The 27,422-nt window shown below is 44.9% G+C and overlaps 1 protein-coding gene across 5 annotated transcripts in view; it reads right to left on the reverse strand.

Annotated features, from left to right (window-relative positions):
- LOC110296011 (calcium-binding mitochondrial carrier protein Aralar2-like) overlaps positions 1-20,653 on the reverse strand; it is an 87,581-nt gene extending 66,928 nt beyond the window's left edge. For 2 of the 5 annotated variants that reach the window (XM_021164490.2, XM_029478919.1), the window contains exon 1: positions 20,449-20,634. In XM_021164490.2, the coding sequence (XP_021020149.1) occupies positions 20,449-20,463 (15 nt within the window). In that variant the 5' untranslated portion in view covers positions 20,464-20,634. Of the gene's footprint in view, positions 1-20,448 lie in introns of all 5 variants that reach the window. The other 3 variants (XM_029478918.1, XM_021164489.2, XM_029478917.1) reach the window with 3 other exon arrangements.
- Positions 20,654-27,422: the final 6,769 nt, after the last annotated feature.

Here is a 27,422-nt window from a genome sequence, read left to right on the forward strand (position 1 = left end):
GCTCACAACCATCCGTAACGAAATCTGATGCCCTCTTCTGGAGTGTCTGAAGACAGCTACAGTGTACTTACATATAATAAATAAATAAATCTTAAAAAAAAAACAAAAAAAAAAAACCTGCCCCTGGGTATTGCTTAGCAACTTAGCAGCTGCAGCCCACATTCTCTCTCCATCTTGCTGTATGGCAGAGCACATAGTTAAAATTCCATTTCTCAGAATCCTTTGCAGCTATATGGCCCAGGAACTATCAGTCAGGAGAAATGTGTTAGCATTTACAAAGAAAAGATTTGGAGGCTGTGGACCATACCCTTGCTGCTTCTGCTAGCAGACACCTTTGCTGAAAGTGTCCCGTTTCCTCCTGTGACACTGTCCTGACCTCCCACATCGTTCATAGCACAACCTCCAAAACCCCCTTCACTTGGCAGCAGACATCCTGGCTGCATAGGAGGCCACTGCTCCCTTGGTGGTCTGGTCTGCTGTGAGGCTCTGGAGTCATTCCTAAGAGCTCAACCTCAAGTCTGTTTCTTTACCCACCCAACAAATTCTATAACCCATTTAATAGCCTTCAATAAATCTCCATCTGCTGAAACCAGCTAGCGAGGACTCAGTTTTCTGCAAGTCAACCTGGACTGATCCAATCAGTTATTGCAAAACAAAGTTTGGAATCCCTGAAACCACAGTTACCATTGCCTTGAGGGAAGAGAGAGAGAGAGAGAAAGAGGCATCTCATCAAATTGACAAAATCCATTTTTTACTGAGGTCACCAAATCAGTCACTCAAGCCTTATGTTAAGTTTCCTTAGGTTCTCTTAGTGAAGAGCTGTAATTATACAGGGAGTTACTGAAATATAAATCAGTACACAGACAAACTGCCCTGATAAGCATTCTTCCAACCACACACTTCTGGGTAATCAACCTTCAATGTCCCTATCACTCAAGGCCTCACTTCTAAAGCATCCTGGGCCGGGGCAGGTCACTCAGGCATGCTGGCTAGAGACGCTTATTAGAACAACTCAGTAACTTATGAGTCTGCTCTGCCACAGACTCCCATTAAACAACTCTAAAACCATCACGGTTAAAAATCTGGCATTAAGAAGCAGATTGTAACAGTTAAGCAATCGATGGTGTCTTATGCTCTGGGTTCTGCTATGCCAAAAAGGCTTCAAACACAACTTGCAGTTCTGTTATTGTCATTACCCTGAAGCTAGCATGCCAGTAAATGTTCCCAGGAGAAAAAAAAACTGACAAGAGACACTAAGAATCTCTTCTAAAATACACACTTTTCTATCTATGTGCTCTTGCCTTATAGAAAAACCAGGAGCTGCTGCCACTGCCTGGGGTCCTTGGACGAAGTTTACAAGAAAATCTTGGGACCGGGCCACGCCTAGTGATATAGATCATATCAGTTATCATTTCTGAGTCTTAAATCTGCACTTACAAAATGATAAGAAAACCTACCTTCTAGCTTTCCTATCGGTATCTGACAGGCCATTAGAATGAAGGAGAAACATCCTGAAAACCTTCAACTGCGGACTGTAGCCTCCCATTAACCTGAAGCAGGCTGAGCCAGACCTTGACCTAGCAGCCACTAAAGAGATTATCTAGGGTGGAGCCTGCCTCCCTAGATCACTCTATTGTTGAGTCACATCACTGTTCCTCTTCAAGATACTGCTACCTGCTGGGAGGCCCCGGAGCTATTCCAGAGACTACGCCCTATCCTGCACATCATCACCAGCAGCTGGTTCCAGGCTCCAAGGATGAATTGGTGGGAATGGACTTTTCCCCCTCTTTTAAAAAGCGTGTCCTCCATTAAACATTTGAACCTTGAGCAGACTAGCATGTCTTGGTTCCATTATTTCTCAACCCTCCTAGGCTCCCTCTTTTCTTTCAGTTCCAAGATGCCTTCCGGGCTGGAACCCGTACATATGAGCCGCTGGCTGGCCCCAACAGTTGACTATCCCCAAATCAAACAAATAGGCTGATAATGAGACTACAGGACACTTCTGCTCCCAAATACAAATGATAGGTGAGGGGGTCCGGAATACTGAACTCAGAACTAGGTGACAAAAGATAACATGCTAAGAAGAAAAATGGTTTGCATACAATGCTTTTGGAGGCCTGAAAGCATAGCTCCATTGATACACTATGTTACTATCAAGCAGAAAAGGTTGGGCTTTCTGTTCCCAGAACTGCGTGGACCAAGCATAGTGGCTCACACCTACAGCCCTAGAACTGAGAAGATAGGATCCTTCAGCTACAGTGTGAGTTCAAGGCTAATCTGGACTACATGAGACCCTGTCACAAAAGACAGAGACAGAGAGATGGAGACAAAGAGCGAGGGAGGGATCGAGTGGGGAAGGAAGAAAGGAATGAAGGAATGAATGAAGAAAAGATACTGTACAATCTCTGCTGTGTCATGAGGAGAGCTGGAGAATCAGCCAAAACCAAGGAGCCACCAACAATGCCCTCAGCTGCCTGGAATGGCTTGGTAAGAAGCCAATATAATACTCAAAGCAAGTCAACAGCATCAGGCTGGGAGAACCAAAGCAACTTCTCCAGACACTGTCAGCTTATCTGCACGTGGTAGAGGGCATCTACTCGGCCCCAGCTGTCATGAACATGGTAACTAGTGACGCTCCACTTGCTCACTTACACACTTCTCTCACCTATAAACCCAGGATCGCCCAGGCCTACTGCCGGGCACTGCCAGAACCCGCTCCAAGGAATAAGGACATACTTAGTGGTGAGTGACCGGCATGTACTGTATGAGGACACATAGTGTGCCAGAAGCAGAAGGTACTGACTGGACCATTTAGTTTTAGCCATGGCAAGATGCTGGCAGCTTTTCCACGGCCAGCCTAGTACTCAATGCTTCAAAGCAGATCTCACTTCACAGCACTTGAGCACTCTAAGGTGAAAAGCCATTCATTCATCTATTTTCCAGAGGAGGAAACAGGTATTTCAGATTCCTAAATGGGTAGCTCTACATTACCAAATCAGAACGGAGTCCAGAATCAGGTCATTCAGATATTCATTTTAACTGAGAGATGTGGGAGGAGTAGCCCAAAGCCCTCCAATGAATCATGTACAGGATAACACCGGACATGCCAATTAAGTCTTTGTCGCTTAGTATCCTGGCCTGCCTAATGAAGAATATTACTCTCCAGTATTATAAGCTGAAGTTAGTCTCGATTTTTTAAAATCATAGAGATCATGGTATAATTAGGAGCCAGCTGCAATTGTAATTATCCCTCCCAATATAATTTGTTACCTATTAGCAAGTGTCAAATTACCACTGCTCCTTAAATGAATAAAACCTAATTGCGCTGTCCTGAAGACGGGAATGCATATTCCTGTTGGGGAACAAAGCAGCAGAAAAGCATAGAACACATTTCTAAAGCACTGAAAGGCCCTACTTAAGCTATCACAAGTTACTAGAGCCCTGACAACAAGTCAAACACAAAGGGCCAGCAGAGAAACGGCTTCCACTGAGCAACACGTTCTCTGTCCAAAATTCTACTGGGCACCAACCTCTTCAAAATGCAGCTAAGTCAAAAACCCAGATGGAAACAAAACCAAAGGATGTTCAAACAGGCAAAAGCCCATCCTGCGAACGACATCTTCCTACACAGCTGAGCACTCCACTACCCTCTGGCATACCCCCAGGGACTTTTTACATCGTTCTAAGCAAGTTTTCCAGCTCTGAGGCCACAGCTGATGCTTCCACAAAACTTAGAATGCCCCTAGCTTTCTTCTAAGCTTTGCAAGCATAAACACAATGGAGCTTTCTAGCTGCTCCCCAAAGAGGTGAAATTATTATGTAGCTTTTGTAGATAAAGAAACTGAAATATAGGTGTAGATAGATATAGAGGAAATAGATATAGATGATATAGATATAGTGTGTGTGTGCTTGCACGCTCGGTCGTTTTATATCAACCTGACACGAGCCAAAGTCATATGAAAAGAGAATACCTCAGGTGAGAAAATGTCTCCCTAACATCTGGCTGTGAGGCATTTTCTGGACTAGTGATTGATGGGGAATGCCCAACCACTGTTGTTAAGTGCCAGCCTGGGGCCACCAGCTCTTAGGTTCTGTAAGAAAGCAGGCTGAGGAGCAAGCCAGTAAGCAGCATTCCTCCATGGTCTGCATCAGTTCCTGCCTCCAGGTTCCTGCTCTGTTTGAATTTACCCTGACTTCCTGTAATGACAAACAACAATATGGAAGTGTTAGTTGAATAAACCCTTTCCTTTCCAACCTGCTTTTTGGTCATGGTGTTTTGTTGCAGCAACAGAAACCCTAACTATAGAGTAACTGGAGGGAAATGTCCCATTGCATATGGTAGTCTTAATAGGCACACAATTCAAGGTTTTCAGATACATAGAACCATCATGAGATGAAGAAAGCAAGAGAACTCGGGTCAAAACAAAGTTTCATTTATCTGGCAATTTAATAACCGCTGAACACAAAAGGGAAGTGGTAAAATGTATACAAGAGTGGTCAGTTATTGATAATCCAATTACTGTAAAGTAATTCAGGTGTTAAAATGACATCATGGATCCTCCTGCTTTTAAGAAATATTATTTAGGGCTTGGTAAGTTCAAAGCCAGCCTGGTATCTATATAGTGAATCCCAGGGAAGGGAGAGGAGTATAAGGGAGGGGAGGAAAGGGGGATGATCCCATAGGGACTGGAGACACTCAGCAGTTAAGGGCACTGGCTGCTCTTCCAGATCATTAAATCTGATTCCCAGCATGCAAAGGACAGCTCACAACCTGTGACTCCAGCCAGGCCACCATGGCCCACACAGTGAGTTCCAGACTGCAGCAAGGCTCTGGAATGTAGCACTGTCTCAAGAAAAAGAATGAAAAGGGGGGAAAGAAAAGGAAGAAAGGAAGGAAGGAAGGAAGGAAGGTAGGAAGGAAGGAAGGAAGGAAGGAAGGAGGGAGGGAGGAAAGAGAGAGGGGGTAAGGAAGGGAACGAAAGGGAAAGAAGGAAAAGCAAACAATAAATAAATAGACAGAAATCTTGTTTAGATGTAGGTCAGTAGTAGAGAGCGCACCTTGCAGTACAAAGGAAAAGAGACAAAAGAAGGGAAAGGAGTAAAAAAAAAAAAAGACAGATGAAAGGGGAGGAAGGAAGAAAAATTCCATGTACAAATACATTCTAAAGTAAAGTGCTTACCAATGATCCTGAGGGGTCTGAGATTCATGTTTAAGACTAAGACTGGAAGGAATAAACTACTGGCTATAAACTAATACGTATTACTGGCTCAATAAGAATAAGGGCTCATGGTACTATTGCACCTTTGCAGATTATGGGAAATACCCACAGGGAGAATTGTAAACAATGTTGTTTTCCTTTTAAACAGAGTCAAACTCCTTTCTCCAGGAAGACCTGCCACCTCTCCAGATTCTCCTCCTTTGGTGCTCCTTGGACCTTGCTTACGGTCTCCGCAAGGGCATGTGCACAACTTTGACTCTCCCTACCAAGCAACAGGTCTGTTGGTTGGTTGTTTCCCCCGCCTGTTAAAAGGGAGAAAGAGAACAAAGACTTGAGGAAAATGCACAGCCTGGGACAGAGGTAGCCATGCTTGGCTTTGCAGCCGCCTGAGCCTTTCAAAGTCAGAACACCCCACCTGGATGGATCAGCACAAGATATCTGAGCAGGGAGACGACAAAAGCGTTCTCTGAATCAGAAGATTTGATCCAAATGGCAGCAGGTCACACTGTTGACCACAGGGCACCAGTGATGACTAGTGAACTCTCACAATGAAACGACCCCAGCTGAGTGAGCGAAAGAGACTGAGAAAGGCACTAGAAAAACGCATGGGTGTTCATAGCTTCTGTAATCTTAATTGAGAAGTCTGGTTTTAAACATGGCACAAATGAGAACACATAGAGGAAAACCAACATGAGGTGTGTACGACCCAGTTAAATATCAAGCAGCAGAGGGAACAAAAACAAGATTCAACCGGGGCAAAGGGGCAAGGTTTTTGATTTAACTATCCTCTCGGAACAAATCAATGTGGAAGGCAAATGACCCGAGAGAAAATCAAGCTAAAGGTCTCTGTTCAAGTTGCTGACGAGACCAAATATGTCCATGAGCCACGCTGAACAGAGAACCTGGGCCTGAGTTTGGCAAAAGAAGGTGGAATCCTCCAACTCAGGGGAAAGATAATGTCCATGTGAATGCTTAGAAGTGAATACATTGATGGGTACAGCAGTCAAAGAAGAGATCTGAGGGGCTGAGAGGGTGGGGAGGGGGATGGCTCAGTCGATAAGGTGTTTAACACCAGGCAAGCTTGAGAATCTGATCCCATCCCCAGCACCCTCATAAAATGCCAAGGGAGGTCGCACACGTATGCAGTTTCAGCACGCAGAAGCAGACATGGGTAGATCCTGCAAGTTTGCTGGCCGAACAGCCTGACTGAATAGGAGATCTCAGGTTCAGTGAAGAATACATCTGGTTTCTGAGAATAACTGAGAAAGATACCTAGCATTAACTTCTGGCCTCCACAAGCTTGTACACAAATTAATAATTAATTAACTAATTAATTAATTAAGATTTTAAAAACTGAATATGAAAACAAGAGACAGAAACTGTACATACAGCTTAGGGAAGGGTCCCCAAAGGCAGCAATTCTGAGACTACCACCTGATTCTCCAGCTATGAGTGTTGGGTCTGCAGTCTGGTTTCCCATCTCCTCAGGCCACCATGCCTGAAGGATATAACTGATGATTCAGAGAAACTCCCAGACCAGACAGCTCAGCAGGCAGAAGGAAATGCTGGTTGGGATCAAACTATGAAGCCCATCTCTTGGAAGAACAAAGTAGACTTTATTTGATGGTGCGTAGGTTGGGGATGTGTGCTAATACAGGCCATCTGGACTGATCTGGAGCTAGGTGCCTTGGCCAGAGGTACCTAACTGGCCTTTGGGAAAAGATTAAGGGGGATTCCTAGAGGATTAAGGGAAGTTGCTGGTGAACTCAACAGCCTTAAGAGATCTGGTTTTCTTGTGAACAGAAAACTTTATTTAGGCTTGTTTACCAAGCCAAAGTCCTTCAGTTTAGGACGATGTCAGCAGCATTGTGGTTTGGGGGAGAAGAGAGGCTTTGGACTTGACAGCTATATATGTGGGTGTGATTGAAACACAAACACAAACACTAATCCCTTCTGGTGAACAGCTTTGGGGCCAAGTGTCTAGATTGTTATGACCAAAATGGATTACATCTATCTCTTTATTTCAGCCCATCTCTTAGATTAGTAGTACCTAGTAGAGTTTCTACTTCAGAATAAGGACTGTCACAGTAGCCCTGAGCAGGGCTCTGATGTGCACTACTGGGGAAAGATGTGTCTTCCCGCTCCGAAGAGTGCCATCTGTCTCTGACATGGAGTAGACACCTAACTTTCTAAACTAACCAATATTTTTATATTATCCAGTTATCCAACTGGGCCTAATCACCAGGCCAAGAAACCACACTTTAAGCCAATGTCAAGTGAGGAATAATTATTCCTTTGATGAGATCATGTATTTCTCCTTCCAGAGATTCCCACCCTCACGGCAGCCATATACCCCGCCATGCAGCTGGAGCATGCAAGCAGCCAGTTTTCCTGAACTAGTCACACCAGCGTAACTTTCCCTTTTTCTTTTCTCTCAGATTCTGGCCATGGCCTGGACATGCTTTCCAGACACTCTGGAATTTCTCTCCCTTCCTCTAAATCTCTCTCCCTGCTACACCTCACTCTTGCCCCATGCATGTCTACCTCAGAACTCTATTGCTGACCTCTGACCCCAACTCAAAAGGCGTGGTTTGCTTGCTTCTTTCTCATCTTCCTTATCTTGGTAGCTTCTGAGAGTTACAGCTTACCTGGTCTGGGATTTTTCTCTTAAATTCCAATAATAGTTGCCCTCAAGTCGATTCTTACAAGACTAAAAACCCTAAGGGAACCCCAGTTTTCCTATCAATTCCCTAAGGGGGGCTCTCCAAAATTTCCAGTAACAGTACACTAAGCCTCAAGCTACCTGACGACCCAGTACTTGGAAGCAGCCTCAAGTGTTGTTGGGAACTTGCTGACAACTTCTCCTGACAGTGACACTGAACTTTTACAATCAAAAGGGTATTTCTCAAGGCTTCACCTTTGGAAGAAGCCTTTCTGTGCTCACAAGAGGCTCATCTCCCTTAGGACAGTCTCAACTCCTCCATGATAGGGTTAACAGCTTGCTCTCCACCCTGCTTTCTCTTGAAGACCATTCATGCATATTTACAGAAATTCCAAAAGATTCTTATTTTGTTTAAAGATGGAGGGGACTAGATGGAAGTGTCATTAAACAGTGAAGAAGTTCCCAACAGATGATGAATATACAGCAGAAAAATTTCCCCTACTCACTTCACCAAGGGTTGGTGTGTCAAAGCAATGTGTAAATCAATGAACAATGCATTAAAATGTCATGTGTCAGATATTTTGACAGACATCAGGGTCGAGAGAAGAAGGTCCTTGTCACAGGAGCTTAAAATGTAACAAGAAACAAAACAATAAGACCATGAGGACCCATTTCCTTAGAACCTCAACAAGACAGTCTCACCTAACGCATCTTGAATATGAGTCATTTCTGTCATGAGCTGAACTGTGTCTCCCTAAATCCTAACCCTAATTGTAGCACCTCAGAAAATGATGTGTTGTAAATGAAGGTCTGTAATGAGGTTATTCAATTGATACAATAAAGATGTTCTCATGACTACAAGTTATACTTTTACCTCTATCTTGCTCCTCAACAAGGTCTCAATAATAAGAAAAAAAGAAGGAAGAGGGAGGGAGGGAAGGAGGGAGGGAGGATAAAGGTAAGGAATGAAAGAGGGAAGGAGAGAGGGTGAGTGGGCTGGACATTAAAATATAACCAAGCATAGGAGCACATGAAGATATAGGAAGACAACTCAGTACCAGCCAAGGAGAGAGCCCATAGGGACAGCCAACCTCTCCTGAATCTTGATATCAGACTGTTAGCTCTCCAATTAATTGTGAAAATTAATCCCAACTCTTTAATCTGACTGGTCTTTGGCATGTTGTTATGGGAGCCCTAGCAAATGAATACATGCCAATAAATACACAGCTGTTCCAACTCAGCCAACTATTGCTTCATTCACAGATATTGCAACTTCAGACTTTTGCACTCATAATCCATGTTTGAAGTTCGATGAAAGAACTTTAGAGATCTTCTTGGACACTTCCCATTGCACCACTTCAGTAGATACAAAATGCCAGCTTCTCCACACACTTAGGACCACTGGGTTGAAATATAATCCCCCTTGTGAAAGTCCCTTGCTCCTCTCATAAGAAGTAAGCCATTTACCAGGTAACACTGAGAAGAAGGGAATTCCAGCAATCATTCACCGAAACCTTTCGTATCTGTAGATAATCCTCCCCTGAGTCAATGATTATTTGCAAATTACATAATGGTTCTTCTCTTGTTTTCTAATTCTGAAATCTTCTTTTACATTTTCCTAGGTGATATATTCTGGTCAACAGAACTAAAAACAATACAATAAAATTAAAAACCTGTACTTTTCTACTCTGTCTCAATTTGACTCCCTTTGAGAAGTAGTAATGGTCCACGATGGACTAATAGAATTCTTTTTTATCCAATGTGTTCTGTCTGTTTCTACGTCATTTGGTTTTGTTTTGGTAATCTAACACATTACACTAAAGGTACCATTTTTTAAGTAAACAGTTCGGTATCATTAGCATATTCAAATGTTTTACTCCACCAGCACGATCTTATCACAAACGTTAACACCCATCTTGTTTGTAATAGCCACTGCGTACATGCATGTGAATAAGCTAGCTTTCACACTCCTTGCTGAGCATGGAGTTAATATTCAAATTTAGTAATCAGCCATTAACAAACAGCAGATGAACCTGGATCACAATATCTGAACCCACTCATCAAACATAACCTCTAAACAAGCAGCCAAGAACCATAGGCCAGGTGAGGCCAGCACTTGGGGGGGGGGGGCACTTGGCATCATCTAGCATGGGGGGGAGCACTTGGTATCACCTAGCATGGGGGGAGCACTTGGTATCATCTAGCATGAGAGGGAGCACTTGGTATCATCTAGCATGGGGGGGGAGCACTTGGTATCATCTAGCATGGGGGGGAGCACTTGGTATCATCTAGCATGGGGGGGAGCACTTGGTATCATCTAGCATGGGGGGAGCACTTGGTATCATCTAGCATGGGGGGGACCACTTGGTACCATCTAGCATGGGGGGACCACTTGGTACCATCTAGCATGGGGGGGACCACTTGGTACCATCTAGCATGGGGGGGACCACTTGGTACCATCTAGCATGCTAGGCAAAACTAAACGCAGGACCCTAATTTCATCAAGTTTTTTGAATGGGTGCTGTCAGAAAACATCAAGAATAAGAAGCATGAAAAGGATGCCTGTAGTCAGTAAACTGGAAGTTATGGGTAAGTGCGGGAAAATAATGAAATTTCCCTCCTGAAATAAATATCAAAGAAACAAAAAAAGAAGGGATAACCTAAAGATTGACAAAACTTGAAAGACTATCTATAAACTACAATGAGTAATCAAAACAAATAAAAATACAACTCTAAAGACAGAGTCAATTCTGAATGAAAACGGCACAGTAAGGAAACCAAAATAGCTGCTGCATGGGTTAAAAAGGAAAAAGTTCATTCCAAACTGCCATTGGCTTTCTCCCAGGAAAGCTGGAGGGAAGCAGCTTTCTTGATTCCAGCACTGCAAAGGCAGAGGCAGGCAGATCTCCAAAAGCTAAAGACCAGACTGTTCTATATAGTGAGTTTCAGGACAGCCAGGCTTATGTAAAAGGACCTTGTCTCAAAATAAAGATGAAGGATGGATGGATGGAAGGATGGATAGATGGATGAATGGATGCTGTCTTAGTTGGGGTTTTACTGCTGTGAAGAGACTCCATGACCAAGGCAACTCTTATTATGGACAACATTTAATTGGTGCTGGCTCACAGGTTCAGAGGTTCATTTCAGTCCATTATCACCAAAGTGGAAGCATTGCAGACTTGGGACTGGACTCCCTGGGTCAAGCATATACAAACCACCACAGATAGTGTCAGCTCTAGAGTCAAGCTGCCTGTGTTCCAACCATGACTCAGCCATTTACAAGCTGTGTGACCCTGGAGAGGATAATTTCTACCTTATGAAATTTAACTCTTCTGTACCATATAAGTTTCCCCATCTGAATAGAGATATAACAGCAGAACCTATGCCTACTGTGAGGATTAAATCATATGATTTATAGTGCTTATTGATGTGCCTCACTCTTCTAAGTGTTATGAAGGTGATATAGCAGAGACATCCCTTTCACATCGTCTTTCAGGGACTCAACTCTCTGACCTGCCAAATGACATTAGCCATACCCTCCCTGTTTGTTGCAGGATGAATGGAAAGATCAAACACTGGAGCTTCTGTCTTTGCTTTCCCTAGGCTCTAAGGTCATCATGGAAACAAGCTAAGCCAAGTGTCTTTCCCCCCATTCCAAACAAACAGCACTTGGAACAGGGCTGGTAAACAGTGGGTGCCAGCTCCATACACTTCAAAATGCAGTTTGCAAGCTGTTAAGTGCTGTGCCTGTGCATACACTGTTGTTACCACCATGGCAGCATGAACCAATCTCTGAGGATTACTCTGGGAGCTGTGGAAAGGGACACAAAGGCAGTGTGGAAGCCACAGTGACTGTGTAACTAAGAAATAATAACGACTTGGATGGAAAAGGACATCGCACTCCAGGATAGGACATGGGTTTAACTGACACAGGCAAATGCCTGCAGATAGCCTCCCAGGGCTCCCTGAAAAGAAACGAGACAGCAGGCAGAAAGCAAGAAACACCAAGAAGATGTACTCAGGTCTGAACGAGAATGGGAGGCAGAAACCAAAATCGCTGCTCCATGGGTTAAAAAGTTCATTTCACACTGTCAAGGCTATCTCTCGGGAAGCAAAGAGAAACCACAGGAGAAGGACTTCCAGGGTTAAGGGAAGAATGCCCAGCACTGACACTGACAAGCCATCACAGTCATTTGTTAACTGAGAGCCAAGTGTTCCTCTAGCCAGAGATAAGAAGAGTGACTCCCTTTTTTAGCAAGTAGGAACTTGCTTCAGGCCCCTGAGAATGTTGGCTTTTGTCTAAAGGTCGGACCTCAGGAAAAGGAACTTCTTGGGGGATTCAGAGAAGTTCTAGCTGAGCAAAGTTTGAAATATCTCTGAGGTCCCCAAATTGAGTTTTACAGCAAATATCGAATAGTACAGGCTGGAGCTCAGCTCCACAGGCATGGGTGGCCACTCTTCGAAAGGCAGATAACAGTCACTAAAGGGAGGAGAGGCAGAGCCCAGGAGACACCAACCTCCTACCACAATCAGGGAATCTGGAGAGACACCCACAAGGGAGAAGTAGAGAGAGTGAGAAGAGATATCAAGTCTGAGAGTTTGACACTAAATCTACAAAACATGGGATCACCTGAGGCTAGTGATAAATAACTTCTTCAATAGGGAAATGAGCCAATTCAAACCAGATTAGATTATATGTAATCCAGGTTTATTGAGAAGGCAAATTCACTGACACCAAGGAAGAAGGCCAGGGAAGTCGCCAAGGGAAGATAGGGAGAGAGTAGTGGAGAAGAGAGGAAAAATTAGCATGTGTGCAGAGAGAGAGAAAGAGAGAGGTAGGAAGGGATAGAGACCAAAATGTCTGGATTATAAAAGGGGAGCCACTGGTGAAAATACAGTCAAGCCCTTAGGCTGGATAGTTCAGGATTGGGGCCAGGCAGAGACTGAAGGATGCTGAGAGAACTTGGAGGCCAGGTCTGCTTTGATCTGTAAAATGTGCACCCCAGTCTTTAGTGGTGTCCTGGACACCAAACAGCTAGCACTGAGAATGGAATGGGAACTTAGTTCACCTGTGAGCACTGGAGAGAATGTCAAAAATCAACAGGCAGGAGAAGAAGTGAAGACATGGACAAAAAGCACAAGCCTTACATAGCACCCTTCAATAATCCCCCTGAGGTGTGCTACAAAATAACTCCTGGGCTCCAAGGGAAGATACTCAAAGCAAAGACCATAAATGTATACACGATTTCGACACTGTGTATTTAGTTCAGCAAAAGGTTGGACTAACAACGAATCCAAAGTTGCTGCATCCTTATTAAAGAAAGGCCTTTAATTGCATGGTAATGAGCACTCCATATGCATACCATTCAAACTTCCATGGGGACAGGATTTCCTGGGGATCTCATTAAAGTGCAGATGTGGACGCCACAGACCTGGGGCCTAGCTCCATGCGCTGCACTTGTAACAAGGGCCCAAGGAAAGCATCTGAGGAGATGTGTCTGCTTGCGCTCTGGATGGGCACGATAAGAATTTCAGTAGCAAGGCTGCCCAAGTGGACCACGTGGACACGCCACTAAGGCATCCATGTTTCAGCCTCCACGGTAAGTTTCAGTAAAGCTCCTGTACGGTTCAGGTACCCGTCCCTTTGTTTACAGTTACGTAGAATGCCTCACAGGCTCCAACAGACATGTTTTGATATTCCTATTAAACATCATGATTTCCAAAATGAACTCACATGCTGCATGCCATGGAGCTGACTCAGCCATGAATGGTCCCCTGTTTCCCATAGGGTGATACAGAGTACCCAGAGAGATCAATGTCCAAATTCCAGTAGCAGAAGCGGGTTCTCCAACTTTCTAGTCACTGAATAAAGATTGTCGAAGAAGGGCCCTGGTAGCTTCTTCCTACTTAGGAAAGTCAACTCGGGAGCTAGCCAGTCCTCTGCAGAAATGCTACCATGCCACCAGCACCATCCACACAGTGACCAGTACTCAGAACAGGCAAATCGGATCCTGTATAATCCTGATAACTCCTGAACACGCACCATCCATCTCTTCAAGTTAGTCTCCCTTACACAGCTTCCTTACCCATGGTACTACACAGCTCTTATACAAGAACTATCTTGGCATGAACAGTAAGCATATCATGAAGTATCGGACTCTCCCATTGTGATGGTTTGTATATGCTTGGCCTAGGGAGTGGCAGTATTAGGAGGTGTGGCCTTGTAGTTATGTCATTGTGGGCGTGGGCTTAAGATCCTCTTCCTGGCTGCCTGGAAGTCAGTATTCTGCTAGGAGCCTTCAGATAAAGATGTTGAACTCTCAGTTCCTCCTGCACCCTGCCTGCCAGGACGTGGCTACACTCCCACCTTGCTGATAACGGACTGCACCTCTGAACCTGTAATCCAGCCCCAGTTAAATGTTGTCCTTATAAGAGTTGCCTTGGTCATGGTGTCTGATCACAGCAGTAAAAACCTAACTAAGACAGCCATCAACAGTATTCCTGGGTAACACAAAACTGCTCTACTGAATGAGCAGAGCAATGAACAGAAGCATCAGACCACGCGCCACACATGCATCGGGGAATTCCCTCCTCGGCAGAGGTCTGTGGCTAAGGCGATCACTTAAGTGAGTTAGCTGGCTGGACCCACAGGAAGCGTCTGGGTGGACAAGTCTTAAGGACAGACTTGCTTAGCTACTGCAGGTTTCCATAGCTACTTCAACAAGTCCATCCTCCTCCCCACATAGAACCAACCCACAACGCCAGCAGGCCAGAGCCTTCAGGCCTAAAGCCCACCTTAAATCCAAGGATACATGAAGCAGGGGGCATGCAAACAACGAGCAGGAAGCGCCAGCGCAAACAGTTCATTGGGCCTAATCCTCACAGATAGTGGAAGATAAAGAAATGGCTCAGTGTGGCAGAGCTGCTCACCTGGGCAAGTGGCCCAAGGGTTGGCCCTGGGAAAGGAAGACAATGCTCCTCTGACATCTTCTAAAAAAGAACTCAACGTCCGAAAACACACCGTGCCAGCTGATTTTCTTATTATACTACACACTGCCCTCCTCACCTACCGTACTGGCTGGGTTTGTGTCAACTTGACACAAGCTAGAGTCATCAGAGGGGAGGAAGCCTCAGTTAAGGAAATGCTTCATTCAATGAGATCCAGCTGTAAGGCATTTTCTCAATTAGTGATCAATGGGGGAAGGCTCAGTCCACTGTGGGTGCCATCCCTGGGCTGGCAGTCCTGGGTTCTAAATGAAAACAGGCTGAACAAGCCATGGGAAGAGAGCCAGTAGGGAGCACCCCTCCATGGCTTCTGCATCAGCTCCTGCCTCCAGGTTCCTGACGTTTTGAGTTCCTGTCCTGATTTCCTTCAGTGGTGAGGTTGTAAGTCAAATGAACCTCCCTCCCACAACTCATTTTATGGTCTTGGTGTTTTGTTACAGCAACAGAAACCCTAACTAAGACACTTACCCTCCAGTCCTCTATCTGCGGACCAGTGCCTGAAGACCTGTAGGCCCTAAATGAGGGAATACTAGAACCCTCGCGTGCCAGAACGGGATGAGGGAAGGGGCTAGAAGTTCAGGTACCCCCAGCCCGGGGACTAGGGGGAGCACCTATTCTGGCCACAGAAAACCACTGACACATTACAAGAATCCAAAGAGTTTCCAGGTGATTTGGGTGCTAAAATCTAAACTCTCAGGTAATTATAAAACTATATGACCTTGATACCTAAGCAGCAGGAATCACAAGCGAGATTAAATTTTTTGGAAAAGAATCAAGTGTCCCCACCTGACCCTCTTCTGAGTTAGAACACCATTCCTCCCAGTTACAGGGCCTATGGGTCTCACTACTCTTCTGTCTTTGTCCTCAAAGCCAACAGGGAATCACAAGACACATCACTTGAATAGTGGCTGTCAGACACACCAGATGTCAACACAGTCCTGAAATGGGGGTGGGAGCCCTGAATCGGCAGCTCTCAGAGCTGTCTAGATGATTCCAGTGCCTGGGAGCCCAAGAACAGTCTTAAAGAGCAAAGGAGTTCAAGTTAACTGAGATCAACTGCAAATTTTCCTGGGACTTCATATCTTTGTCTGGTAGAAGGCAGGATCAAGGACAGGAACAAGATCTTATACTTCATAAACCTCAAGGTACACCCATCCCTAATGATTTCGAAAACTCTAAAAAGTCAAACATGAAAGGCATCGGAGGAATCTGCTCTCTTAAAATCTGTCCTGGCATCCTAATGACAGCTCACTTTATGCAGGATGTGGTGACTAATGCTTGTTATAATCACAGCACCTGGAGAGGAACTGGTAGGGAGAGGGCTGATCAGCTCAAGGTCATCCTGATCTGCATAGAGTTCAAGGTCATCCTCAGCTAGTTGAGCCGTGGCATTCAACAATTCTTTCTTTCCTACATAGCACAAGGATCAGTGTGCTTTATTACTGCACTACCAACGATCTAGCAGCAGTTCTGAAGGCCCACCAGCAAAGTTAAAATCCAGGCTGACTCTCTTATGAACTGAAAAACTGAAGAATTCACACACTTAAGGTGGTTTGTTTGTTTGTTTTTTCTTCTCCAAGTGTAAAATGAAGACAAAACCCACCGGCACACAGGATGCACCCTGTAAACAATCCTTAATTGAAAGTCTGATTTTCAGGGAAGAGTATGACTTCTCCTAAGTCATCGCTCACACCTCCAGTTCTAAATCTGCCACTCCAGTCCTCCCTTGCTGCCTCCCAAGTGTGTTCTTGCCAAATGCTCTGCTGCAGTAGGGACAGTATGGTAGACAGAGCAAAGACACACTCTTGTGTGTCTTCATGTCTTCAGCATGGCAGAACTGGAATGCCAGATTTCGAACTTCCTAATTAGTAGGTCTTAGGTCTCTCACAGCACAGTTCAGGGATTCTGAGTCTTCATCTACTGCAGGGATGGCAGGACTAATATCTAACTCAAAAGGCAGACTCATTAACAGAGTGAAAACAACATTTGGAGTGGAATTTGGTATCTAGCAACCATTCCTTATTGATAGCCATTATTTTTTTTAAGCCCATGCTATTTCCCAATGTAGAATGTGTTCTCATTATCCAGCTTCCGGTTTGCTGTTCCTGACAGTGTGTGTGTGTGTGTGTGTGTGTGTGTGTGTGTGTGTGTGTGTGTATCTTTCCAATTGCCATTCATTCCTTCTGGGAGTTGTCACACTTATAAGTCTTCCCTCAGATTCCCTCAGATTAGGAGGAATGGGCTCCTACTGTGGCATTTGTTTGTTTGTTCAGGTTTAGTTGTTCAGTTGGTATTAACATTGGGGATAGTATCACTTGCAACAAGTACTCAGATCACAGCATACAATGCCAATTGAATGAATTGTCACAGCAACAACACACCCTAAGACAGAAGACAACATCAGCAGCATAAACTCTGGTCCCCCAGAGAGCACTTGCTTCTTTAATTGGTGCTTGCATTTTATCATCAGATTATTTTCTTTAGTTCGAGGCTAATTGAAACCCAGCAATGTACTGATGTCTGGATTTACACATGAGCATCCCTGAGTCTTAGGGCTGAACTTAAATGAGCATTTTCTAAGTTTTCAGTTTCAAGTAGTTTAATTCAATCATCCTTAATGCAGAAGCTTGTCCAGTGCCAACGCCGCTTCTGAGATAATCTCCACCATGCTGATTCAGATCATTATTTCATGAAGAAAAAAAGTAACTCTTTTACTGCTGGGCAGTGGTTTGATGGGGAAGCCAAAAGAGATACAGAAGAAATAAATGATTACATGTGAGGCACTACAAAGACCCAGGAATTAGGATAAGATCAGTAAATTGCCCTGGCTACATCTTTCCAGTCTGTCTACTTAAACATTCCAGTGGTTTACTATAGTAAAATAGTACACATTGAATTCTCTCATAACTGTTGGGTTCCCAAGCTCACAGGCCAGTTTTGTGCTACTTCACTGGGGTGGGCTTTTCTCTCTCATGAGCTCCTCAAATCCTTTACAAGTATGTTAATTCTACCCCTAGCTGAGATTTTTCCAGTCTGTCGCTCAGTGTTCAGCTAACTGTCAACATGGCTTATTATACTCCAAGGAAAAAGGAAGACGCACAGACTTTAAGTCAGCATTGGGCAGAACTAACCGGAAGCTGCAAGAAGCGATCAATAAAAATGATGATGCACAAATGCAACTCAATGGGACACATTCATTCTTGGACTAGGATGGACCCACAACACCTTCACCGGGGACCTTTTAAGTGTACACTGAGTATACTGTCCTTGATCTATAATTAGAGACATTACAAAAAATGACCTTATGGAATCCACAGATGTGGATTTGTGGCTCTCGGTGGCTTTATGGAATCCAGTTCAGATATATCATAAACAAGGACAAAGTTGAGCCTGGTATGGTCATATATGTCTTTAATCCCTGCCCTTGGGAAGAAGAGGCAATGGAATCTCCATGCCACCCTGATATACACAGCAAACTCCAGATCAGCCAAGGCTGCATAGTGAGACTCAGCCAAAAATAGGAAAAAGAAAAAAGAAAAAAGACATAGAGACATAGAGAGTAACTGCCCAGAGAACAGTTCAAAGTGAAGTCTCTCCAAGCAACTGGTCTATCTTTGTTTTGGCAGCTAGACAATGCTGTCACCTGTACCAAGCACACGTTTGGTTTCTATTAATCCAAGTTCATCTTACTTTCTCGTTATTTGTTTGTTGTTGCTGTTGTTGTTGAAGACAGGGTTTTTTAGTTTAACAACTCTTGTCTATTCTGGAGTTCACTTTATAGAGCAGGCTGGCCCCTGCCTCCAATGCACTGGGATTAAACCTGTGTGCCACAATGCCCAGCTTCTCCTTACCTTCTCTTTATCCTGACTTTCTCATCCACTTACAGTTGGTTTTGTTATATCCTATTGGAAGGTATTCTATATCTATATATGTCAGCCATCAGAACTGAAGAGAGGTGACTGTCAGTGAATAAATAACAAAGAAGGCAGGTTTCCAAAGTGTAAAGGTGAAAGGAATGTTTCAGTTTCCTTGGCCTCCTGACTTGGATAAAAGCCAACTGTCCCTGATAGGATGTGTCTCAATTGCAAAAAATGCAACTAAAAAGTTGCGCCTGCTTCCTCACTTGTTACTTCGTATCTGCCCAGTCTTCTATTCTGTTTCTAGGCTTATGTCTCAATTTAGTGCCCATCATTACCGCATCTCCAAAGTAACTACACTCCCACACAGGTGTACAAATGATGAGTGGGTATTTACCCCAGAGAACAACTGATTTATACCAATCGTTATATCATGCAAAGTTAATGCAAAGAAAGGGGCTATTGGCTTGAAAGACCTAAAGTAGCTTCAGAAATAAGTCAAAGTGCTTATCCACAGGCTCATGCGCAAATACACCCAGTGCACACTCCTGAGGGTTACAGAGGAAGGCCACTTAAGGCGCTGAGTCTAGGAACAAGAAAACTGAGGATTTGGGGAGCCTGGAGAGACTAGTCATAGAACACTATTTAAATATATTTGTCTGCTTACAATTTCCATTGCAAATGTGATTAGTTTGCCTGAATAAATCAGAATATGATGTGGTGGCCATGTTTTCCTCTTCAGGGTTATCACAGAGTTTTGATTAAGGACAAATGTTTGAAATGTTGGGTATATTTAAGTTCACTGCACTTAAAATGATCTAAGAAGTTGTATAGGCTTGATTAAAGGGCTGCCTTCGTGAACTTAAAATTAAAAGCAATAAATTCCAATGACTCGAGTGATTGGGACTGAATATGGTACTCTGCCAGAAAAGTTGAAATGCAGTCCAGAGAGGCTGAAATGGTGTGCAGGTTTGAAGAACCGGTGAAAGAGGAAAGGTCAACCTGTCAGAGCTGCCTTCTCCCTGGGTTCGTGAACGATTCACATTACACAGAATTCCTTTTAAGTAGAACTTCACAGGAGTGACATGCTCCTAGCACAATCTGTTTTGTCATTTTCAAAAAGAAGCCTCTCTGAGGCTCAGAGGCTGCCTTGTAAGTGTTGTCAGATGGAGAGAGGAAGGGGAGGGATGGAAGATGGGAGGTGGGGGTGGGGAAGGGTCCAGGGCTAGTTACGCCCAGACGCAGGCCAAGTCTCCCAGTTTCCAAAACGGAAGTCAAGGTGACTTCCCTACCAGCGGGAGGGCGGAACCCTTGAAATGTAATAGGATAGGCTTCAGGCCCAGTTGGGGCCCCTGGAAGGAGAAACTCAGGTCAACAACAGTCCGATCAGAAGCAGGAGAACCCCAAAGTAGCAGAAGGGTTTGTGTGTCCCTGGGCTCTTCCCTGCCCCAGGCTACCTGGCCCCATTCGCGCGCTCCTCCCTGCTGGCCAGGGCTCGGTCCCGCGGGACACCGCTCCTGGCCAGACCAAGTGGGAGTGTCCGGCTGGCAAAGTTTCTGTAGCACGATCGGACCGCGGTACCCACGCGGCCACAAGTGCAGTCCCCCTGTGCCCCTTCCTCCCTCAGCTGCAAGGTGGAACCCCGCGTCTACTACCCCGGCTGGACCCCTCTGGGCTCCAGATCGCCCCGGCCCGCCGTTCTTACCTTGGCGGCCGCCATGCTTCGGCCGGGGGTACAGGCGGCTTTGAGACCTGCTCTCTGGTTGGATTGCACTGGGGACCCCGGCGACTCACTTCCCGTCCCGAGCCGAGGTGGGGGCGGTGATTCTGCCCGGCAGCGTGCGCGCCTGGCCTGCCTCCCCACGCCCTCCTGGCGCGGGTCATGCGGGCGCCGTCAGCCCATTGGCTGGGCCCGGCCAGAGCCTCCCGGGCGCGCGTGATCTAAAGGCCTCTGCCCTGTAGCCAGGGAGGGCCTCAGTATGGGAGCTACTGAGGGGCCAGGACACGTGACTCAGACTGTGCTGTCCAGCTTTAGTAGCCATTGTCATGGATACCCCCGGGGCAAGGGAGAAATGCAAGCCACTGTCTCCAAAGACTGGGGACTTGGTGAGCTGAAGCTGCAGCTTGGGCTGAGGCCAAGGGCTGTCTAGGTCAGTGTCCATGAGAGAGCCAATTAAGAGTGGTTTACCACACAACACCTGGACGTTGATACACATACTCTCATACATGCACACATTGGGTCAGGTTCTTGCCAGGTTCACCTTGGGTTTTGCTTCAAAATGGACCCCACTTTAATACCATCATGAAATCCCTAAAGTATTGACTAATAGAAGAAAAGATAACAAGCAGGTGACTAGCCTCCTCTGTGGCTCTAACTTGATAAACTCTTGAATATGGTATAGAACACACATTTGTAACAACTCTATTTTGCAACAACTATATGAGGACAAAAGAGGTCACGACCTCAAAGAGGTGACAAACTTAAAAACAAAACAAACAAACAAACAAACAAACAAACAAAACCTACAAGCTATTGTTTGCTCTCAGGATACCATAAGAACAATGAAACCAGGAAAGGCTCTCAGAGATTACTCGTGAGGTAAGACTGTCAGTCCAATGCATAGATAGCAAGAGATGCCCCAACCATGCAGAATGAGAGGAGACAGGAGACCCAGAATTGCTGAGGAACCCAAGGGTTTAGTCGGAGAAGGCAACCTAAATTTAGGGACTGCTGGAGGAAGAGTATGGGCAACAGGAAAGATCTGTGTTGTAGAGGGTCCTGGGTACCCTGCAGAAGGACTTAGAAGGCACCTGAGGGCTTCTAAGGCTGGAATCAATATACTGTAAGTACTGATGTCATTAGGGTTCCACTCAGTTGCCATAATGTATCCCAGATTCACAAGTTAGAAATTAAATCAGGAGTATGAAACACTCAAGTCCTATGGGCTCTGCCCTAAGGTCTGCATCAACGGCTTCATACAAAGGGGCTTGTAACCCTTCCATGCTCAGCTCCAGAAAAGTGAGAGCTGGTGGACCAAGAGTTCCAGGCCATCCTAATCTATATAAGGAGACGTGTCAAAAAAGAAAGAAAAGAAACAAGCTCATAGAAGTAAGTTTCCTCTCATTGTCCTCTGCCATGTAAAGCTATAGCTTTCCTCTCTCTGGAAGATACAGTACTCAGAGAAACATCTTGGAAACAGAGACAAGACCTTGACTTGTTGGAACTGTGACCCTAGAGTCCTTAGCCAGGGTGACAACTAAGAGGAGTGAGTTTTTAGCCTTACTCTTGGGTACTGTGTGATAGCAACATGAAGCAGGCTAACACTGATGTATGGGGCATGAGTCAGTACTAAACTATCAGAATATTCAAACAAGATGGGTTGGAGTGAGACAGGACTCTGTCTAGTGTACGAAAAGCCCAAGAAGCCTTTGCCTTCCCAAGGGCTCGTGGTGCTCCTGTCTCAGGAGACAGGTAGCATCTCATTTTTCTCTAACTCTGCTTCTGGAATGTGAGTTCATGGCTGTCTGTAATCTCCCTGTCTCCCATTTAGAAAGTCATGGTGGCAACATCTGTAAAGCTATTCCAGAATTTGGATGGTTGGAAAAGCTCAAGGCTGCCTGGGATACATGATAAGATCTTGCTCACAAGAAACAAACATGAAAAAGCACTTTCAATGGCATTTAACAGTGAGAGACCACTCAGAGAATCTAAGCTATCGCCCCCACCTCCAATCCTCAATCCCACTTCTGAATTTTCTGTCATTAAAAGGAATATGATCAATAGGACCTACGAAGTAGACATTTTAACCCACTAAACACATCATACTGTAAAAATGGATTGTAAACATGAGTGTAAGTTATTTCATTCTCAGTTAATCCTCACAATGACATAAGTGGCATGTCTCATTTATCCCCTCTCTACCCCAGAACAGTCTCCCCACTACCATCATTTAAAAGTAGCTGGCAAGGTTGAACTGTGACCCCAAGATTCCTGACCCCAGTGTCTCACACTGGACCATTATTTGGAAACTGAAGGTACAATCAATTAAGATGAGGTCCCACTCAAGTAAGGAGGACCTTAATCTGACCTGACTGGAGTTCTTATAAGGAGGCACAGATCAGGTATGATGATTCATGCTTTTAATCCCAGCACTCTGCAGAAGCAGGCTTAATCTATACCTCGAATCTCAGCCAGCCACGTCCAGACGATGCAAACAACAAAGAAGGCACAGAAACACTCTGTATATATTTCATATGATAAAAGTAGATATTAGATTGATGGAGCTACAAGCCAAGGAGCATGAAGAATCTGTACCCACCACCTTGAAGGCTCCGGTGCCTAGCAAGGAATAGGAAAGGACACAGCCCCACTGACTCTTTTGTTTAAGACTTTGCATCCCCCAGGAATGTGAAAGATCAAACTTCTGTTGTTTGAAGCCACACATCTTGTGGTATTTCACTGTGACGGCCCTCGGGAATGAATCCAGGTCTCCTAACCACCTGTGCTTTATAGCACATTTTGCCAACCTTGCTGGCTGGGCAAGCAGCCAACCCAAACATTGGGGAAAGCTCACTGACTCAAAAGCACGTAGTGTGAGCATGAGTTCAAGTTCAGAAGAAAGTGTGACGTGGCCAGGTCTGAGATTTCACTGTTCCCAGCTCACCTAGACCTTGGGAATGCCCTTTGACCCATGACCTTTAATGATCTGATTTGTTCTGCTCAGTTAATAACAAACAAGCAAGCAAAGGTCTCCCCCAGTTGGATTGCTAGCTAGTCAGGACGCAGGCCATGCACACTAGTTCCAGGAGGTGTTAGCTGGGTGACTACAAACTGCAAGGTGGATTGTATTTATGACAGAATAAAGCAAGCATCATAATAACAAGAAGCTTCCAGATGTTTATATCTGGGACTGGGGCCACATCAGGACACAGCAGAGGGTTGCACGTGCCTTCCCGAAGAGTGCCCTAATGATAGGTCAAAAATAACCTGTTCTTAATAGACACAGATGAGAAAACTGCCAACATTTTTAGAGTTAAGAAAGGAGGGGAACGAGGAAGTGAGTCAGGAAGGAAGGAAGGAAGCATGAGACACCTTAGGAAAGTGTGACTAAAAACAAGTCCCCAAAATGTTGTGGTATTATACTCTGTGAGCAAAGCTGTCTTGATTTCTTTGTTTTCTCTAAGCAGGGTTTCTCTACGTATTCCTGGCTGGCCTGGAACTCTAAGAGGAAATTTGCCTGCCTTTACTGGGACCAATGGTGTGTGCCACCATGCCAGGCTTGAACAAGACTTTCAGAGCACGTCTCTATAAAACAGCAAGGCTTCTGCCTTCTGGAGATCATTTGAGTACATCCATTTTCTTAGTAACACTTCTAGAATCCACCCACATCCCTTGGGTCACCTTCCCGGTGCCTCTGACCACGTCTTTGTACAACTTTAAAGCTAGCAGCCTAGGGTCCAGTTCCATAGCACACTGGCCTCATCTTTGGCCTCTTTCTCTTCCTCATTTGATGATGCTTATAGCTACATTGTAATCCCTGGATGATTCTAGGACAGCCCCATCCCTATAACAAGTTGAGTAACTTATATTAGCTTACTAAAGCTGCCAAAAGAAAACACCAGAGCTGGTTGCAGTAGTGCATAACTTTAAACCCAGCACTCAAGAAGCAGAATCTCTGTGAGTTCAAGGCAAACCTGGTCTACATCTACATAACGAGTTCCAAGCCAACCAGGGCTGTACAGTGAGACTCAGTCAAGGGAGAAACAGAGAGAGGCAGGGGGAAGGGAAAGAAAGAAGTAGAGAAAGAGACAGAAAGAGCAAGAAAGGAAAACAATACAGACTTGGTGCCTTTAAACATCAGCAATCTATTTTCTTAGGATTCTTTAATCAAGTTGTTAGCAGAGCTGGTTCCTTCTGCACTTCACTTCTTGGTTGCTGAGAGCCATCTTATTCTTATGTCTTTCCTCTGTATGTTTGTCCTGTTATTTTTAATGTGAGGTCACTAGTCCTATTGGATAAATACTAAATTCATATGAATTCATTATAAACTAATGATGCTTTTTAAGGACCAAAGTTCAGTCTCCTTCTGAATGTCAAGTTAGAACATCAAGACAAGAAGAGAGGGTGGGATGTTTAACCTGTAAATCTGGCAGATTTAGCTCCATCTGTTACCTTAATTCTCTTGCATTGGAAATGTTTTTTTTTTGATTTTTAATATTTTTATTACATATTTTCCTCAATTACATTTCCAATGCTATCCCAAAAGTCCCCCATAGCGCCCCCCACTTCCCTACCACCCATTCCCATTCTTTTGGCCCTGGCATTCCCCTATATTGGGGCATATAAAGTTTGCAAGTCCAATGGGCCTCTCTTTCCATTGATGGCCGACTAGGCCATCTTTCGATACATATGCAGCTAGAGACAAGAGCTCCGGGGTTCTGGTTAGTACATCATGTTGTTCCAACAATAGGGTTGCAGATCCCTTTAGCTCCTTGGGTACTTTCTCTAGCTTCTCCATTGGGAGCCCTGTGATACATCCAATAGCTGACTGTGAGGATCCACTCCTGTGTTTGCTAGGCCCCGGCATCTTCTCACAAGAGACAGCTATATTTGGGTCCTTGCAGCAAAATCTTGCTAGTGTATGCAATGGTGTCAGCGTTTAGAAGCTGATTATGGGATGGATCCCTGGATACGGCAGTCTCTAGATGGTCCATCCTTTCATCACAGCTACGAACTTTGTCTCTGTAACTCCTTCCCTGGGTGTTTTGTTCCCAATTCTAAGAAGGTGCACAGTGTCCACACTTTGGTCTTCATTCTTCTTGAGGAAATGTTTTTACCAAGTCACAGATTTTAGAAGCACTAGTTCTTTTGGTTGGTTGGTTGGTAGGTAGGTTGGTTGGTTGGTTGGTTAGAGGGATTTTGTTGTTATTTTTGTTTGTTTGTTTGTTTGTTTTTTCTCTCCCTGCAGTTCTAGAACTCACTTTGTAGACCTGGCTGGCCTCGAACTCACAGTGATCCACCTTACTCTGCCTTCCAAGTGCTGAGATTAAAGACATGTGCCACCACTGCCCAGCTAGTTCTTAGAGTACATTATGCAGTAGCTCTAGCAATAGTCCCATATACACCATGTAAAGCAAAGATGGTTACTCAAGGTAATTATATCAAAACCCCTCAGATTGAGCCCAGATGAAGCCAAATACCCTTAGTCTTGCACCAAATCAAAGTCTGTGGTTATGAATCCCAAATGCACAGGCAAATCCAGCTTGGGTCATCCTGGTCCCCCAGGGCACTCAAAGAAACGGCAGGCTTTGGCAGCCCTCATCTGACTAGCAAGAAGTGGCAGTAGTGTGTGACTCTGCTCACAGCCAGCACCTGGCCCTGTGGCCACCTATGGTTGGGGTGTGCCTTTGAAGACTGGCTGGTGTTTCTGAAGAATTTCTGAGCCTCCTTACCAAGAATGCCATGTGTTTTGATTAATTAGATGCTGGGTGGAACAGTCTTCCCCAAAGCAGTTTTTGTTTGAAGAAGAAAAACTTTATTTCACCAGGTGGCCAATCCTATGGAGACAGGAAAGCCAGCCTCAAATCTTCCTCCCAGAATAGGTTTAGCGAGATTTATGGGATAAAGTAGGAGGGTGGTCTGAGGCCTGGGGAATGTAAGGGGAGGTAAGGAAGAGCTACTGTCTTGTGATTTGTAGAGCTAGGGTCTAAAAGCGGTATTCGTTTTACAAGGGAAAAATCTTACCAGTAAGAATTGGGTGCATATAAATCACTTGGCACATGGGGGAAATATTAACAGCAATACTGATATTAGAAAAGAGAGGTTCAGAACAGCCTCTGAGCCACCTCTAAGCCCAACCTGTCATTATTCTGCTACACGGATGAAGACCATGTATGCCCAAGGCTTACCATCTTGGGATCTTCAAAGGCAGGGAAACCTGGGGGTGGAAAGAAGTAAAGGAAGTAGGGCAACTTAGTAACGTGTGTGTGTGTGTGTGTGTGTGTGTGTGTGTGTGTGTGTGTGTGCATTGATGATCAGACTCCAGCCACACACATGCTATCGCTTGCTCTACCTCCAAGCTATATCCCTCCATCCAATACATTACATGCTGGAAACTTACAGTCAGGAAGGCAGAGAGCATGAAAGCACTTACGTATTTAAGAACAGCCTGTTAATGTTCGCTCTAGATTTCCATTTTGAAGATACTGAACCAGACTTTCCCTGTCTGAACTTGCCAGGTGGATACAGTCATGACTCCCGCCTCAGGGCCACCAGCCTTGGCAGCATGCTGACTTATTCTTCTGCCGCCTACGTCGATTAGGAGTCCAATGCTGGGAACAGGCAGCACATGTCACTTCCAAGCTCATTCTGTTTCATTTGTAATGCTGCTAAGATCTTTAAGCAGCAAAAGGTGGGGTGAAAATGGAACCAGACAGCAAAAGAAACAAGGAAATCCAAATTCTATTTGATCCAAAGGTCTAGGTCATTTCCATAAACTTGTTACTCATGGGGCATGACCACCTTTTACAGCTTCCCTGTCCACTACCCCAGGATGCCCTGTTTCTATACTCCAAGCTAATTGTAGGACCAGGGCTTGCTGGCCTCTGCTTGGAGTTTTGTTAGCCCCTCTCCCAGGTCTCTCTCTCTCTCTCTCTCTCTCTCTCTCTCTCTCTCTCTCT

The sequence above is a fragment of the Mus caroli genome, chromosome 6 (genome assembly GCF_900094665.2).
Source record: "Mus caroli chromosome 6, CAROLI_EIJ_v1.1, whole genome shotgun sequence".
NCBI lineage: Eukaryota > Metazoa > Chordata > Mammalia > Rodentia > Muridae > Mus > Mus caroli.